At 31.9% G+C, this 17927-nt stretch overlaps 2 protein-coding genes across 2 annotated transcripts; one reads left to right on the top strand and one right to left on the bottom strand.

Moving 5' to 3' along the window:
• Positions 1-76: 76 nt before the first annotated feature.
• LOC115886184 (myb-like protein X) lies at positions 77-8788 on the top strand. Its single transcript, XM_030905273.1, has 7 exons — positions 77-374; positions 509-666; positions 721-858; positions 940-1083; positions 2369-2714; positions 4822-5007; positions 7940-8788. Exons 1-7 carry the CDS (start codon positions 194-196, stop codon positions 7990-7992), a joined length of 1206 nt encoding a protein of 401 aa, XP_030761133.1. The 5' UTR covers positions 77-193; the 3' UTR covers positions 7993-8788.
• Positions 8789-9099: 311 nt separating this feature from the next.
• On the bottom strand, positions 9100-17859 carry LOC115886207. Its single transcript, XM_030905294.1, has 5 exons — positions 17574-17859; positions 15858-15952; positions 15651-15801; positions 14275-14576; positions 9100-11810 (listed from the first exon to the last, which is right to left on the bottom strand). Exons 1-5 carry the CDS (start codon positions 17644-17646, stop codon positions 11628-11630), a joined length of 804 nt encoding a protein of 267 aa, XP_030761154.1. The 5' UTR covers positions 17647-17859; the 3' UTR covers positions 9100-11627.
• Positions 17860-17927: the final 68 nt, after the last annotated feature.

The raw sequence follows: 17927 nt of genomic DNA, 5'->3' as shown, positions 1-17927 counted from the left end.
GCATTAGTGTATATGATTGTGTATTATTAGTTGCATAACTCCAGCAAATATACCCTATTGACATTGACAGGTAAACAAATCCCTACAAATTAAGTGAAAGGTTTTCCGGATAGTTTTTATCCAAGTGAAAAAAATTAAATGCGAATGATTTATCTCAGGTAGAATAATTAATTTGGTCTTGATAGCAAATGTAATGACTTCCTCACGTGTTATACGTGGCACAAAAGCCAAAATATTTTTCTGCGTGAGCGGAGTTTTGATCGTAACAGGGCTGATTGCGATTTATCAAAATGCCCTTTCTCAGCTGGACGAAACTAGGAAAAATAATGTTATTTGCAGTAGGCAGAATGAACATTTTTCTATGCAGATTAGAGGTAAACAAAAATCAAGATATATTTAATTGTGTGTGTAATTTATTAGGCAGCTAAAAGGTAGGCCTATCCTACTTTAATGCTCCTGGATATCCTTGTTGTTTTTGTTGTGGTTTCAAGTTTGTCTCTAATTTTAGTATTAGGCGATAATGAGAAAAAGTTAGAAGAATCACTGAAACGCGAAGTAGCTCAGCACCAGAAAAAAATTACCGAAGAAAATTTGAAAAATGAAAAGGTTTTGAGTGATAGTTTATTGGAATTTAGTGCATTAAAACAGCATTGTGATTTGTTGAAGGTACTTCTTAAGTAAATTATAATGCTGAATATTACACAGTTCTAGTAATTTTAGACAGAATATGCGGATTTTCAAGAGGAGTGTAGTAAAACACAAAAAGAACAACTCGATGAGATAAACAGTTTGCAGGCAAAATTAAAAGAAGCGAATAAAGAATTAAAAAAGGTTCAGGAGTCTAGGGAGCAAGTTAAGGTACTTACAATACCTCTGTTTAATTTAGAACTACAATATAACAGTAAAATGCTATGTATTATATTGTTATTCTTATTGTAGACCAGGTTTGTTGAGCAAGAACTAGAAAATAAAAAATTGAAGATTGCCTTAAGTGAGAATGCAAATAATAAAGAGGCCAAAGATACCATAAGCTTTTTTTCTAATAAGTTCCATGACTTAGAAGATAAATATAATGTATTACAGGTAACAATACTATAATCTTGTACACTATAATTATTTTTAACTCTCCATAACGTTATACTATACCGGGTGCGTCTCAAAAGTGACTCACAACTATAACTTTTTTATTTTATCAGATAAAAAAACGAGATTTGGTATGTTAGTATATGACATAAATTAGGATTGATTGACGTATTCAATTGTTTTTGGTAACTTCCTGTTTGACCCGAAATGACTCAACTTTTGATTTTTAAATGGTACCCTCGGTATATTTTACTTTATGCGATAGAGAATGACACTCTGAATAGAATGACATATCATATGTCAACTTTTGACATTTTCGAATATGGTTTATTTGAAATTGCAACATGTGATTTATAACAACAGTTTGACTGAAATACCAAGTGTGTGGTACCAAATTATTCGTAAAAAATGCTTTTTCCAAATTTGCTAATAATCGATTTGAAAAAATTGAGATATGATTAAAAATACAATTTTTTGGGCATCTTTTAACGGGCCAGGACAAGACACTAAAAACATTAGATGATCAAACCTATTTTTCCAAGGCTCCTTGCAGGGACGCGCCGTCCATATGGGCAAGGTCGTGCGGCGCACGACGGCGCCAAAGCCCTAAAGGCGCCTGCGGTCACTGACTTTAAAAAATAATAAAACCAATTTTTGGAACTTATCAACAAATTAACATAAAATTTAAGTAATACTTTTATCTATGAACGCCAGTTGTGAAAATATATTATCCATCAATGTCGAGCGCCGCGCCGCTCGTCATTGGAAATTTTGGCTTAATATTATAATATTGGAGAAAGGCGCCTACCCTTATTTCGCACGACCGCGCCGAAAATACTTGGCGCGTCCCTGGCTCCTTGATTAACAATTAGTGTTTTTAACACAGCCATGACACTCTAGATTGCAATTTAAAATACAATTTTTTGTTTTAAGCGAAAATGTCAAAAGTTGATATATGATATGTCATTCTATTCAGAGTGTCATTTTCGATTGAATAAAGTAAAAAAATACCGAGGGTGCCATTTAAAAATCAAAAGTTGTAGTTATTTCCGGTGAAACAGGAAGTAACCGAAAACAATTGAATACGTCAATCAATCCTAATTTATATCATATACTAAGATACCAAATCTCGTTTTTTTATCTGATAAAATAAAAAAGTTATAGGGGTGAGCCACTTTTGAGACGCACCCGTTATGAAACCATAGAGAAATATCGAAGGATAAAGAAGATATACCGTATGATCGAAAAAAAACGGCGTTTTCTAAAACAAAAAAAAATGTTTTAGAAAAAATGCGAACCGTCGGATAGACCGTCTGCAGCAGAGACCAACGTCCAACAACCAGAGAACAATAATAACAAAGCAGCCTCGGAGAAAAGTTCTCTGAACCTGCCGGCATTCAAAGCGGCGGAGCAGCCCAGTAGTTCGACGAAAGCCGGACCTAAAGCATCCTCACAACACGGGAATCTCATCGGTGCCAAGCCGATAATCTTGCCCAACGTCACCATGGAGAGCGCTAAGAAAGACGGCCATTTGAAACCTCCACAGGGCGTGCCTGCCGTTCCGGTTAATAGGGAAGATCAAAACGAGCAACCGCCTGAAACTCAACAGGATAGGGATAAGATCGGCAAAGGTATGTGGAATTACTCGTTTATTGTTGTTGTTGTAGACAATTCTCTAAAATGGGACATGCATATCGACGCTTTGTCGAAAAAATTGAGCTATGCCTGTTTTGCATTAAGATCTGTTTCTAAGGAGCTTAACCTGTCAGTGGCTAGAACTTGTTATTATGCACTTTTTGAGTCGCACCTCAGATATGCCCTTCCATTCTGGGGTACGTGTTGTGCGACTCAATCTGACCGCATTTTCAAGCTCCAGAAGAGAGCTGTTGAATATTCACTGGGACTAAACAGCAGAACTCATTGCCAGGACTTTTTTAAAAAATGAAAAATATTAACTCTTCCTTCCTTATTTATATTTGAATCCGTTTGCCTAATACGTAAGCATGTATCAGCTTCTCAAGGAAGGCCATCTCACGCTTATCCGCTCAGGAACGCGGAGCAAGATCTTTATCTACCTACCCCACGCTCAGAGTTAGTTAAAAGTTCAATATTATACAACTCGAAAAAAATGCACAATCACCTGCCTTTTGAAATCAAATCCATAACATCATTTTCTTCATTTCGCAAAGCATTGAAATCTTATTTACTAGATAAGGCTTTCTAGCCGTAAATTATTTATATTTTGATAATCGAATTTGATCTTGTAAACACTGGTCTAATATTTGCTATTACTATATTTACAATAAACTTACTAAATATTTTTGAATCTTATCTTTATTTTTTTATTCTTTGACATTGTAAACATTTATAAATGTTTATTTTAAGCAATAAGACTGACAATGTAATTTGTATACTTGTTTTCTATTCTCTTTTGTTTGTTTACTTTACTTTTGCCTACAAATTGTATTTTTTTTCACAATAAAGGCATTTATTTATTTATTACAAGCTTAACAGAAATACAGAGAAATAAATAAAAGTTGGCGTGCACATTAGAGGAATAGTTCCTTGAACTAGGTTTTTAGTTCACAATAGTTCCGATCTAACATTGACATACCCGTTGCTTGCTAATGAGTTCTGTTTGACGATTCATTTGGCACATTTGAATTTGATTTGAAATTTTGTGGATTTGTCAGTCTTTACGGAGCTTATTTTATGTTATTTATTATTTCTTCTACTACTGATAGTTGTATAAAGGTAGTAAATTTAGATGGGAATTGTGTGGCAGGACTTAAATTAACAGTGACACTATCGCGATTTATCGAAAAGGACTCTAAAATAGTTGGTTGTGTAGCGTGCGGTAGATCTCGGCAAAAATCGAGTGAAATAATGGATCAACTTTTCGCTAGTAAGTGACTATATAATATAGATCATTTACGAAATTCACTTAAATTAACTAATTATATATTTTTTCTTCCATTTTTGCTTTTATTTACTACTTGTCAAAGATTAGATGTCAAAGAATTTAGATACCAAAGTTAGATACGTTAATTTGACTTACCTGCTTCAGTAGCGTATCGGATGTTTATGCGGTTATTAATAATTATTATAACTTATCTATTTTTATTAGAATTTTATATTTTTATAACGTAAAATAAAAAAAAATATTGAGTCTACCCCACGTCTACCCTACATCATAGTTTTACATTTTTTAAATAAAATTAGAACGGCACTGATAAACCGGAATTTAATCGGCCATATTTGAGGCCCATCGCGGTGGACCTAAGATTTTTAATATGCTCCTTCCTTAGTCTTCTTATTCAAAGAATTTTTATAATGTACGAAATATAACGAGACGTGTAATTGCGTATGTTAAAACATATAGGTTAATTTTATGGCAGATAAAAAAAAATTAAAAAAGAAACTCAAATCGCAGTTTAAAAAACTATATCACATCATATCAAAAATCATATCAATTTTACAAAAAATTGTATTTTTCCACACTTGAAGCTTTTTATTTTTATCTAAAAATTCAGAATATCTACTTCGTTTTATAAGATATTTCTTAATTTTAGAAGTTACTTCTTAGGATCTCTTACTATAGTTACAGGGATCCCAATGATAAGCTTCGGATTTGGGACACATTTTTATACATATTATGGTGAAGTTTCAGGGTCCTGATCAAAGATTTGGTACCTTCATAGTATATGAAGTTTTAATTTTTTGTTACTTTGATTACAGAAGAGCCGGAAAACGAAAACGTAGCTAAAGAAGTCGTTGATCAATCTCAAAATAATGTTTTCGACGACTTGGCGTTGGGGGATATGGGTCAAAACTTGGACAGAAAAGAAGAATCCTTGAAATTATCGGATAATAAGAAACACGACGATCCCGACTATAAAGATATCCAACGGGAAGAAGACGAAGGTAAATTATAACCATATACATATAAACTATATACAGATTATCACCTATCCCTGCAATGTGTTGGAGTTAAAGCCGAGTTAGAGATACTAACTAGATAACCGGTCCATGCACAGATCACGTAAATAGATTGGCAACTCTCATGCATTAAATATGTCCGGAAAATTTGAAAAAAAAAACAAATGATGCGTGGCGACATCGAACGAGTGGACTGAAAATCACCTTTTAATTTAAGATTTTAAAATACAGGTATCTACTATAACTGAAGAAATATTTTACAGATTTCTTTCTTTTCAATATTTTGGTAGGGTGGTAAATTTTAAAATAATTTTTTTTCTTAGATATAAGCACTATTGTAAATAAACCCAATTATTTGATTAAAAATTAGGTTTATATATAAATATTAAGAATTTTATCGCTTTCTTATTATATTACATATTTTATGCATGAAAATACATAAAATGCAATATTTATTTGATAAGAAAACAATAATATTTTGAAATATTTACAAAATAAACCTAAGTTATAATCAAATAACTTGGTTTATTTACAAATGATGCTTATATCTAAGAAAATAATTTATTTTTAAATAGATAAGTAACACAAAAATTAAACTAAACAGTAGCTTTTAATATTATAAACGTTCAACATTAAACTAATAAAACAGAAGTCTCAGTCTTGCATCCGGGAACACAGCATTTTCTATATATGTCGGGCTCATGATTATTTTTAAAAAACACAACACACACACACACACACACACACAGCACAGCAGTAAATTAACAACACAAAACGCTTTTAATATCAAAGAAAACTAACACAGAACGGCCGAACTAAGTCGTAAGAAGCTCTGGGCGAACACCGGCTGCCAGCCATGCCGGCCGGCTTCTCTACCACGCGGCGGGAACGGTTCTGCGCAAGCGCCACGTGTTTGTCAAGAGGGAGGAAAAATCGACATATGCGCCATCTTAAACACAATTTTGGTAATTAAATATATCATTTTCAGTCCACTCGTCCGGGGGCGCTCAAAATCGTAAAAAATTTCAAAACATTTTGTCGTATTAAAGTTTCCCGGCCCTGGGTCCATGTATATTTCACATAAGTTCGTCTGTTAGACAGACACTGGCGCAATAGCGCAACTCCAAAATTCCGGATATCGATTAGTCCTTACTCTGAGGATTAGCCAATTGTCGAACAGGAGCGGAAACGAAAGCCTTACGAAGTTGGACGAAGCCGTACGAATGAACAGCTGGCGCTAGCGTCTAGTCTCTTATTGGTCTAGTTATAAGATCGATAATTCCAGGCTTGCGCGCTTTGCTTGAGCAGGCCTAACTGAGCGACTTATGTAAATTCCTAAAAGTTTCACCCATTTCACCGGCTCGGCTTCACAGAATGTAGTTTGGAGACAATCTGGTTACTGTATGGTTATAACACAACACACAATCTATTCATTAGACCATGATACAAAGAAAACAAGGTATGATATTGTGCAGGTTGGTCACTACGTCACAGGTGATACCGGCATCATTGGTCGGCAAGCTCCACGCACCAATTTCAAATCGTCAAACTGATGGCACATAAAAATGTAAAAATTAGTATTCAAATGTCAAGCTCATTGATTTGACATAACTTTTACGGTTATGTCCTAATCATAGATAAAAGAAAATAATCAACTATTTATTAAGATAGATATGAAACTTAATAGTAAAATTTTGGGTCAAAGCGCCCCTCCGTGTTTTTAGTGGAGACTACGTTTAACCCAGCGCCTTCGTCTTTTCTGCTGTAAATGTTTTTTATGTTTATATTTGAATTCACAGGATTTATTTTTAAAGTTACACTGATATATTAGTAGATCAGAGTAACTTTAATAAAACATAAGAATATATATATTTTACAATTTATTTTTTTATTTATTTTACAGAGTTTCATGTAAATGATCGTAAGACGACTGGCTCTTTAATGAATAGACCGAGATTTATAGATTATAAAGCAAACGAAAAAAAAAATCAAACAACGAATACATATACCATACATTTTTTTTTATCTAAGATACATACCTTATCGTCTTTTGGAAACGCGTACATTTTTGCAGTTTTGTTAGTTTCTTTGCAACACAACAAGAAATCACCATTTTTACGTTTGAAAATCACCATTAAATGGTACACTGTTTTTAAAAAAAAAATATATTTTTTTCTTGACTGTTTACACATCTTTTTAAGTTTTTAATGCCACTTTTTCACAATTATCGCGGGTTTGAGTAAATAAAATTTAAATTAAACTCACAAGATAGGCAATAGTTACTTTGAAAATGGACGATTTAAACACTTTTCGGTATTTTTTCAATGAGGGCGATTCAAATTTTAAAAGATTTTATAATTTTTGAAGATTCTGACTTTGACAAGAGAAAATTATTTCTGCTCTTGTTTGGCGGTTGTCTTTAGCAACCGCTATAGCAGCGCCCTACAAGGTATAAGCATCGTACATAAAACTCAGTTTGATGTACTCATGTAAACTGAGTTTTATGTACGGTGGTATAAGCTCCAAAACAATTAAGTTTTGGGTGGTAAGCCGACTAAGCCGAGCATTCCAATCTAAATTTGTTTCTTTTATATATGACTGAAATTGACTAAATGCCAGATTAGAAAAAATAAATAAAATCCAAAATGACCTTCTTAGGATATAATTTGGATATAATATTATAAGAAAAAGGAAAAAGTGCGCTCTAAGTTTCAAACTAATTTTTATTTATTAGAAATTTAATTTGGAATAGTTTTGGCTTTTTTGTTAATTTTTATTCCAGCTTTTATTAATTTCTCTAAAAGTGGTCTAGCTAATAATAAAAAAAATCTTGCGTCTAATGAACAGAGTGTTGTTTTATCTTAAGAGAATGAATACCCTTACACTTTTATTTTTTAATTTCCTTCTTTGTTTCAAGATGATGATGTCTATCCTGATAATAGACAAGCTGATCCAGTGGTGCGCAACTGAAATATTTGACTGGCTATTTTTCTTCCATCCTGTAATTGGTCAGATTAGTAGTGACGTCACAAAGTATGTCGCCAACAATATCAACATTAAGTAACAGTTCGCAATGTTTTAGACGCTAAAATATTACCTTTAAATGAACAATTCTAAAGGGTTATATTACAATGCCAATTTCCGAATCTATTTCGTTTGCTAGATGGCATAATATTCAGTGACGTCACACTCTAATCCGCCCAATGGTATTTTTTATTGTATAAAAATGTAAGTAAGATTTTTGATACGTTTTGTACATAGGTAAATTAATTAGATCAGTTCATATTAGGGATGTCCGTTAAACAAAATATCGATACGTTTTGGACATTCCTAATTCATATTGCTATGCTGAACACTGAAAAAGTAGCGCGATACACCCATATTTATATTAAGAAAACTCTGTGATATCTGGCTCACCATGTTTAAGCATATTTAATATGAGGTAGGTTAATTATTAAACAAGCAATCGTAATTTTTTCATTGTTATGCTTATAAAGTATTTTAGTTGTTATGTATAGTGTAAGTTTTTCTATTTTTTTGTGCTTTGTTAACATTTTATAATATATTTTGCGATGATTTAACGTTGAATTAATCAGTTTAAATATGATGGTGTGTAAATGTAGTGAATTCTACAGGGTGTCAATGTCTGAGTTTGTATTATGTTTCTCTATACAGGGTGTCCCAGAAATAATTGGGTTTTAACTGGTAGTATAGTTCAACCCCAGAAACACGCCTAAGAGGTTTTTTTCGGGAAAAGAATTTGAAAATTCGGAATTTTTTGAAAATTTTTTTGGAATTTTTTTAGTTTTTAGTTAAAAAAAAACATAATTTTTTGATAATATGGCAACATAGGTAGTAGATTAAATTTACAAGAAAGAAAATCCAGAAAAGATTCAGTAGTTCTCAAAATTTTAGCAAAATTTTAAGTAAAATAACTCCTTTATTTTGGACTTATTTCAAAAACGATAAAGAGAAAATATGTTTCTTTTATCGAGATCTACCACTCCTTAAAATACTTGCACTGATTTCTAGGACACCCTGTATAAGTAAGACTCCTATAAGGCTAGTATACAGTATGTCCCTGGATTGTCTTTACAAGAGGAAAAACCTTTTCATTATTGGCATTTTGAAAAAAATGCATTCTTCATAAAAAATTTTGCTTGTTCTAAAATTGTTAATCTCGTTTATACTTTTCCACATTTCCTAATGCTAAATTTTGCCTAATTTCCTAAATATACTAGCCTTATAGATTGATATGGATACTTAATATACCGAAATAATAAGTTGAAAAACATATTGTAGTTTTCTAGACTACCTCTAATGGAAGCTCAGCCAGGGTCACCCTGTATATCTATGAAATAATATGAACAAAAATATTTTCTTGCCTTTTAAAAGTGAATTGGGTGTTACTCTTATCACTGTTTTCAAATATTTCAAATTTCTAATGGTGGTTGATTTATTATTAGCAATAATTAGGTGTATATACTGACTTTACTGTAATAATAGTATTAAATCCTTCATGCCGAGTGTTCATATCATAAGAAAGTCGCTGTCTTCATTTAGTTTAGAGTTCGATTATCGAATATTTTTTGTTACTTATTAAGGACTACTTATATTTAAAGGCGCACTCTCACGACTTTTACAAGTATCCCCACCAGTCCCCACTTTGTAAACAACATCGGCAAGTGAGGCGCTCACACGACGTGCCATTTTAACAAGTACGCCAGCACAAACATTGTTAAATCCTTGGCAAGTAAACAGTATAGTCGCATCGATGGATACCGGTCGTCCCGAAATTGTCGTTGCTAGTGATTCTTTTTTCTTTTTAAGTTCTTATACTGTACACTGCAATACGATTTCTAGGTTCTTTATGTTTAGCCATCCATATGAAGGGCTCATTTTCTTATAAATCCACAAATTCCAAAACATCATTTGAAGACTAGACGGGAAAAACGATTTTTGTCCATTTTAATTGGAGCCGAGAAAAATGCAATTTAGTGTTTTTAAAGAAATATGTTATTTTCTGTTGAATAATTAGAAAAATATATATTACTACCAATTCTGAATTATTAATATTGTGAATTATCGCCATATTCTACCTTAACTGAAATAAAAATGTCAAAATGCAAAACAAAACAGGGAAAAAAGCCAGGTTTTATAAAACATAAATCTAAACTATTATGTGTTTGTTGTAGGAAGAAAATTAATAATTAAGTCGGTTTTTATTACAATACATAAATTTATAACATATAATACTAATTGCAAGATGCATGCTTGTCGACCATGCGTAAGGACATCTCTAGTTTTTGTCATTTACGCGTGGACTACTCTGGTTTTTCCCTTGTATGGCTAAATAACCAAGCTGTAATATCTCTGGGACTAGGCGTATTATTGCTTTTTTTCTCGAATGACGCTAACATTTCCTATAAAGTTGTATCGCTTTCTTAATTTCTATGAAAATGTGACATATCTTTTTTTTTCCGTGTAATCTTCATTTGTCCACTCCATTTATTGCTGTGAGAACAATTTAGGTATGTCGCCAATATTGAAGTTATAATGTAAATTTGCTATTATATAATCTATTATTGTTTTAACATTTTAAATTATCCGCAATTAAACCGAAAAACACCTACGATTCGGAAATAAAGGGGACATTTCGCGGGACATACTCTGTAACAGTACAATTATTTGCGCAGTCGTTTTTTTGCGCCTCGGCAGGTATAGACAAGGCTGGCCAAGTACACTTGGCAAGTGTACGAATAATTATTGTGATCCTTTGACTCGGGCTATATTTATCGACAGAGAGTGGGGACGCGACGAGTGACCAAGTAAACCGTTCTTACGACATGGCAAGTATATTCCAATAACAAATGTTTGTCAAGTACACCAGTGGTGAGAATGCGCCTTAATATGAATAGCCATGTTGCTACTTTGACAATTTCTCTCTGATCTAAGGAAAAAAAAGTTGACAACACTCAGACGTAGGGATGTAAACGATATATTGATGTTTATAAATCATCGATTACTATTGTAAAATCTCGACTTATGGATACTTTTTTTAATCGATGTTTTCTATGAAACAGGACTATTTATTTAGTATTATCATAGTATTTAAATATTTAAGTACTTCATTTGTTAAAAATATGCATTTTTACTGAGAAAAAATATCTAACGAATCTCTCAACACTTTTATTACTTTCGTATTTATTTTTTATCTCTCTCAAATTTTAAAGCTTCGTCTACACATAAGGTTTTATCTTACGTTTTACCTGTCCAGTCAAAACGTATCGAATTAAACTTGTGTGTAGACGAAAAATACGGACATTTTACTTGTACCGAATTAAGACCGTCTGTTGGGAATATTGGCACACCCTGTATTTCTATTTCAAAAAAAATAAATTCACAATTTGTAATGATATGAATTACACTTTGTTTTTAAGGTTTGGTTCTTAAATAAAAGTATATTAAAATAAATACCTTTTGGTGTCAATTTTATAAAAAAATATCATTTTCGGTGTATAAAATATAATGTATTTGTATAATTAAAGGTACTTTTTATAAATTAATTGTGTTTTTTATTAGGTATATCAATATGAGATACTGGGTCATTTCAGAGCTACTTCTCTATATCGTTTGAAGCTCATGTGGATTTGCTCATTTTGTTCGTACAGATCTGTGTTAATTTTTTGGTAGTCTAACTTATGATTAAATCCGCCATATTCAAGTGGTAAGACTTTGGGATCGATGTGGTTGTGAAGGGATTCTCTGTCATTCCAGTGAAATTTGACCTAAAATTTTTAAAATATACAGGGTGATCTGAACTGAATTCCGGAAACTTCGGCAGCATATTCTGAAGATAGAATAGTAAAAAGTTCGTATAAATGTATGTCCTAAATTGGGTTTAGTTTCGGAGATACAGGGTGTAAAAGTTTCATTTTTATTTCGATTTTTTACAAATAATTTCCGAACTAACCTCAATATTTGGATGAAAATTGGTGTCTAGGAGTTTTTTGACACGACAAATTTGATTTTGATGTCAAAACGACTCCTATTTGTAGGGGGCGCCACCTACATGTGTTTTAATTGTTTTGAAGAGTAATAACTTTTCGTTCGTACCTGTATAAAACTTTTGAGTGGAAAGGTATACATTTCCGTTATTTTTTACGTAAAAAATGTCTCTTGGTAAAAATCGCTACAAGCAAACGATCTCAAGATATTTAGAATGGAAATAGTCAATACATGTCATTATTGACAAAAAATAAACATGCTGAGTAGATAGTTATTTGACTGAAATGATAAATTTGGAAACTTTTTATTTTTTTAAATTAATCAAAAATTTTTCTTCGATAAAATGATGATAAAACAGTTTCTGTTGAACTTTTAAAACAAAATCATTTCAAATTTATGATTTCAGTCTAATAATTATTTAATCAGCATGTTTAATTTATGTCAATGATTATTGCCTTTTTTGCGTAAAAAACGTCCTAAATGTATAATTTTTTACTAAGTAGTTTTATACAGGTACAGACAACAAGTTTATTACTCTTCAAACCAGTTAAAAAAAATGTAGGTGGCGCCCCCTACAAATAGGAGTCATATTGACATCAAAATCAAATTTCTCATGTTAAAAAACTTCCAGACACCAATTTTCATCCAAATATTAACGTTAATTCAGAAATTATTTGGAAAAAATCGACATAAAACTAAAACTTCTACACCCTGTATCTCCAAAACTAAGCATTTTAGGACATATACTTAAACGAACTTTTTTACTTATTTTTATTTGCAGAACATGCTGCCGAAGTTTCCGGAATACAATTCGGACCACCCTGTAGAATAATTTTATTGGAAATCTTTAATTTTTGGCATCTGCCGCAAACGATGAAAATTAAAATAGAGATGGAGTCTAATAGGCGGTATTCTGAAGGAGCAAACTGTCCAGATTAACCTTTGTATAGATCTATGGAGGGTAGAGATAAGGAGAAATATCTTCGTGTATTGAAAAATGGGTCATAAAATAGAGAAGACTTAAGATGGCACTGCTGTAGCAAAAGTTCTACATTTGATAGAAGCGCTAAACATTTTTAGAACAGGAAATAATTAAAAAGAGGTCGTTAAAGTTCAGTTCGCTCCCATATTGTTTTTTTGCCCCACTGCACAGTGGTTCCCAGATAGGTCATTACTTAGAAATATTAATTTCAAAATGTTTGCATGAAACTGTTCCTAATACTTTTCTTATATTCCCCTGTAAACGATACATAATAAATAACAAAATCAAGTAAACCTAGTGTAGCGCTTTTTTTAATAGAAATGTCACATTTTTGCTACTGGTATCAAGCTGACATAAACAGTTTTCAGATAACGCCAATTAATTACTTATTTTATTAAAATTGATAAAAACTGTTGCTTTTTCTGTAATGGACGTTCGAAAAGAAGGTAAAAAGAACTGTTTTTCCTTTTTTGAACTTAATTAAACCTAAGTAATATTAGTTTATGGCAATTTATTTGAAGGTAACAAAAACAGTATTTTTACATTTTTGCTTGTCGCTCTTTAAGGCTTTTAACTACTTTCCCTTTCAAATCCTCTTAAACGGCATGAAAATACTTGTTGCTTAAAGTATATTGAATATAAAATAATTGCCACTGGCTGCCGCGAATTTCCGCCGGATCTTATACCGAGTGGTTAAAGATTGACTTTTTGTCTTAAAATAAAAATAACTTATTTTTTCCTCTTCGTGTCAACTTATTTCGTGGACACACTGTATATCAATTGACAATAAAATTGTATTTATAAAATGAAACAACTGTCTCTGTTATTTTTTCAACATTTAAAATAAATTTGACCTCTTCAATATGAATGACATGTACATTCTTCACATGTACATATGTGCAAACATAATCTGTATAGCTTTCCGAATAGTTAGAACTTAAAATGCAAATCACACGAACTGGGCCCAATTTTTTTAATACATATTACATTAAGTTTTTTATATACGTTTATTTAGCATTTGTTATCAATTTCTATTAAAAAAGGTGCAGCCAAGTTATATTTAGATATATAACAGTTATGACCGCACAGCTAATTAAGGGGAACCACTGTGCACTGTTGTAATTTAGTGAACACTTATTCTTCCCATTTTGGTGAGCACTTTTTCAAATAATGTCCCATAAGTAATAATAAAGTCCCCTTTTTATGTTTGCAATATTTTTGGACACACTCTGTATAATAATTTTTCAGATTCCGTTACCTACCATTTCTTTAATATATTCCGGTAATAGAGGCCAAGTCAGTTTGATAGCCGCATGTATCATAGTTGCCTGGTTTACAATATGAAATCTGTACTCTTTAATGGGTATGGACTCTAACTTTCTTAGAGATAGTTTGATGTTGTGGGGAGTGAGCCATTTGATCATCCTCCAGGGATAGTTGGCAATGTCTACTATGACGCACAAGCCTTGCTTGCAAGCTTTGCTGTTCAAAATGATCGATTCTAGCCAGATGTCGTCCACAGCTACCACGTCTGTTAGGGACATTGTGTTACAGTCAACATTTCCTAAAAAAACAGTCAGAAAATTGTAATGTGTCTTCGCAGCATTAACATTCCCTACACCAGAAGATTTAAGCTTGATTTTCATGCGTCCGTTATCCGTTGATACGATGGTCCGACTGTGCTCTGATTGGTCATAGCGTTTTCGCGCCACTTTTTATCCGTAAATTTTTTACTCCAACCCGTCAACGGAGAGAGATCGTACGATAACGGAGGTTTTTTGACACTTTTTTATGACAAATATAACCTTAATAACCTTACCTAACCTTAATAAAAATATAATAGTACAAGAGCTAGCAACGTCGGAAAAACGAGAATTTTAAGAAAGAAGAAGAAATTTAGCTTTCAAGCCGCATCTGTATCAAAGGCTATTTAGCGGCGAATTTTATGAAAGCTGGTTCTTTAATATATCTTTTGTGTATTAAGTGTATCTTGTGCTCTGACCAAAGTGCGAGCCGTCGGGCTGCCGGTAGACTACTGCGGTTCACTACTGCGCATTACATCTGTGTAGGGTATTCCATTTTCGTGTGGTTTTTGGGATTTCTCGTTTATGAGTAGAGATACAATGATGCGATTTTCATATTTGTCCTAGCCTTCTTAGTTCCTGAAATACAGGGCGAATTTGTGATGCGCAGTAGTGGACAAATGTTGAATACAGATATGATGCGCAGTAGTGAACGCAACGCCTACCGGCAGCCAGACGATCCGCACTCTGTTCAAGAGAGCATAACAAGAGATATATTAAAGAACAAGTTTTCTTAAAATTCTCTCTCGAAAACGTTTCTAGCTCTTAGACTATAAGTAAAACAGCAATATCGTTATGGAAATGATAATATAAAATGACACCTATCACAAGCATGAATCACAAGCAAGTCGTACATCCGATGATCGGAGGCATTAAAATGCAATAAATTTAAAAACTGCGTAATTTTCTAACCAATCGAAGTCTTTAAATTCAACTAATAAAATTAATATCGTATCATCGCATCGTCGAATAACGGATGCATGAAAATCAAGCTTTTATCTTCTTGTGTTATGGGGTCTATTAAAAATGACAAATATAAATGAGTCTTTAGATACCTATTTTAACTAAATATATAGGTCTTCCTTCTTTGTCTGTATCGGGAAGAGCAACACGTATCTCTTTGTCTATTAAATGTCTTTTGTTGACTGGTGGTTCTTTGGTCATCCATTCGGGGTATTGGAACAGAAGATCATAAAAGAGCTTCATCTGAAAATTATTTATATTAGTATTTTTTATCTTATAATTTACGATACTACTCATACTCTTTTAAAGGCTTCGGCAACTTCAAAGTTGGAGCTGAACAAAAACCTTTCGAAATATTTTTGGTCGTACTGTATCTTGCTCAACATTTCTTCTTCTGTAAAATTAAATTACAGTAATAATAATAATAATAAGTACTTAAGGTAATGAAATAAATTCTGTCCAACGAATCATCTTCCCTGATTCGAACTGAATAATTGAACAAAAAATAAAATAAAACACTCCTATCAAAAAATAGGGGTTGATTGTAGGAAGGTGAAAATTTAGGGTTGTATGTATTTTTTAATGTCAAATCATAAAATAGAGATTTTATTTCGTTAAAATTCTTAGACCTACTGAATATACATATAAAATTTCATTAAAATCGGTTAAGCCGTTTTGGAGGAGTATAGTAGCAGAAAATTAAAAAAAAACACCTCTATTAAAAATAGGGGTTGATGGTAGAATGGTGAAATTTTAGAGTTGTATGTATTTTTTAATGTCAAATCATAAAATAAAGATTTTATTTTATTAAAGATTCTCAGATCTATTGAATATAGATATAAAATTTCATCAAAATCGGTTAAACCGTTTCGGATGAGTATGGTAACAGAAAATAAAAAAACACCCCTATTAAAAAATAGGGGTTGGTGGTAGAAAGGTGAAAATTTAGGGTTGTATGTATTTTTAATGCCAAATCAAAAAATAAAGATTTTATTTTATTAAAAATTCTGAGGCCTACTGAATATACATAAAATTTCATCAAAATCGGTTAAGTCGTTTCGGAGGAGTATGGTATCAGAAAATTAAAAAAACACCCTATTAAAAAATAGGGGTTGATGTCAGAAAGGTGATAATTTAGGGTTGCATGTATTTTTAATGCCAAATCATAAAATAAAGATTTTATTTTATTAAAAATTCTCAGACCTACTGAATATACATATAAAATTTCATCAAAATCGGTCAAGCCGTTTGGGAATAGTATTGTAACAGAAAATTAAAAAAGCTACCTCTATTAAAAAATAGGGGTTGATGGTAGAAGGGTGAAAATTTAGGGTTGTATCTGTATATGTAAAATTCTTAGACCTACTACTGAATATACATATAAAATTTCATCAAAATCGGCTAAACCGTTTTGGAGGAGTATGGTAACAGAAAATTAAAAAAACACCCCTACTTAAAAATAGGGATCGATGGTAGAAAGGTGAAAATTTAGGGTTGTATGTATTTTTTAACGCCAAATTATTAATTAAAGATTAGATATTTATTTTATTAAAAATACTCATACCTACTGAATGTAAAATGAATGTATAAAATTTCATCAAAATCGGCTAAGCTGTTTGGGAGGAGTATGGTAACAGAAAATAAAAAAAACACCTCTAAAAAATAGGGGTTGATGGTAGAAAGGTGAAAATTTAGTGTTGTATGTATTTTTTAATGCCAAATCGTAAAATTTTATTTTATTGAAAATTCTTAGACCTACTACTGAATATACGTAATAAAATTTCATCAAAATCGGTGAAGCCGTTTTGGAGGAGTGTGGTAACAAAAACTATGACACGAGAATTTTATATATTAGATTATATTGGAAATGTCATCGATTCTCATTTCCAAGCCAATTGGACATTCGAGCATACGGTATTTTTTTATATTAAAAGTTTTCAATATGTCTTTTATGGAATTATTTGGATTATTATTTCCTGGTATACATTCTTACAATAACTTTTGCTTTTACTTACGTTTGAGAAGATCATGTAGTTCTTGCATTTTTCTGTCATATTCACTTATTGTTTTATTCGGCTGGTCTACCATAATTTATATGTAAAAAATGAAACTCTACGAATACTCAACTTGCTTCAATGAAAAATTAAAACTGATTAATTCATTCGCATCCATTTGTATGCAGAATAGGTTCAAATATTATTTTTCGGTTTGAAGGTAAAGGTTGAACATATATCCGAACGACATTTTAACTATTTATTAATACAACTACACTGTTATTATTATTAAATTAGTTAGGTAGTTTATGTCAAGTTATTGTTATAGCTGTATAACAAGATATAATTTATTGGAATAGAATAGTCAATTAAATT

Source organism: Sitophilus oryzae, unplaced genomic scaffold (assembly GCF_002938485.1).
Source record: "Sitophilus oryzae breed Bouriz unplaced genomic scaffold, Soryzae_2.0 scaffold_471_pilon_pilon, whole genome shotgun sequence".
Classification (NCBI taxonomy): domain Eukaryota; kingdom Metazoa; phylum Arthropoda; class Insecta; order Coleoptera; family Curculionidae; genus Sitophilus; species Sitophilus oryzae.
Note: the sequence above shows the minus strand (reverse complement) of the source record. Positions and strands in the feature narration are given on the sequence as shown.

Excerpts from the sequence above, each read along its gene's own strand:
- LOC115886207 (XM_030905294.1), bottom strand. The coding sequence starts at position 17,646 with ATGGTAGACCAGCCGAATAAAACAATAAGTGAATATGACAGAAAAATG. Across the intron at positions 15,953-17,573 it reads ACTACATGATCTTCTCAAAC|AAGAAGAAATGTTGAGCAAG; the intron begins GTAAGTAAAAGC and ends TTAATTTTACAG. Across the intron at positions 15,802-15,857 it reads TTGCCGAAGCCTTTAAAAGA|ATGAAGCTCTTTTATGATCT; the intron begins GTATGAGTAGTA and ends AATAATTTTCAG.
- LOC115886184 (XM_030905273.1), top strand. The coding sequence starts at position 194 with ATGACTTCCTCACGTGTTATACGTGGCACAAAAGCCAAAATATTTTTC. Across the intron at positions 1,084-2,368 it reads ATAAATATAATGTATTACAG|AAAAAATGCGAACCGTCGGA; the intron begins GTAACAATACTA and ends AAAATGTTTTAG. Across the intron at positions 2,715-4,821 it reads TAGGGATAAGATCGGCAAAG|AAGAGCCGGAAAACGAAAAC; the intron begins GTATGTGGAATT and ends CTTTGATTACAG.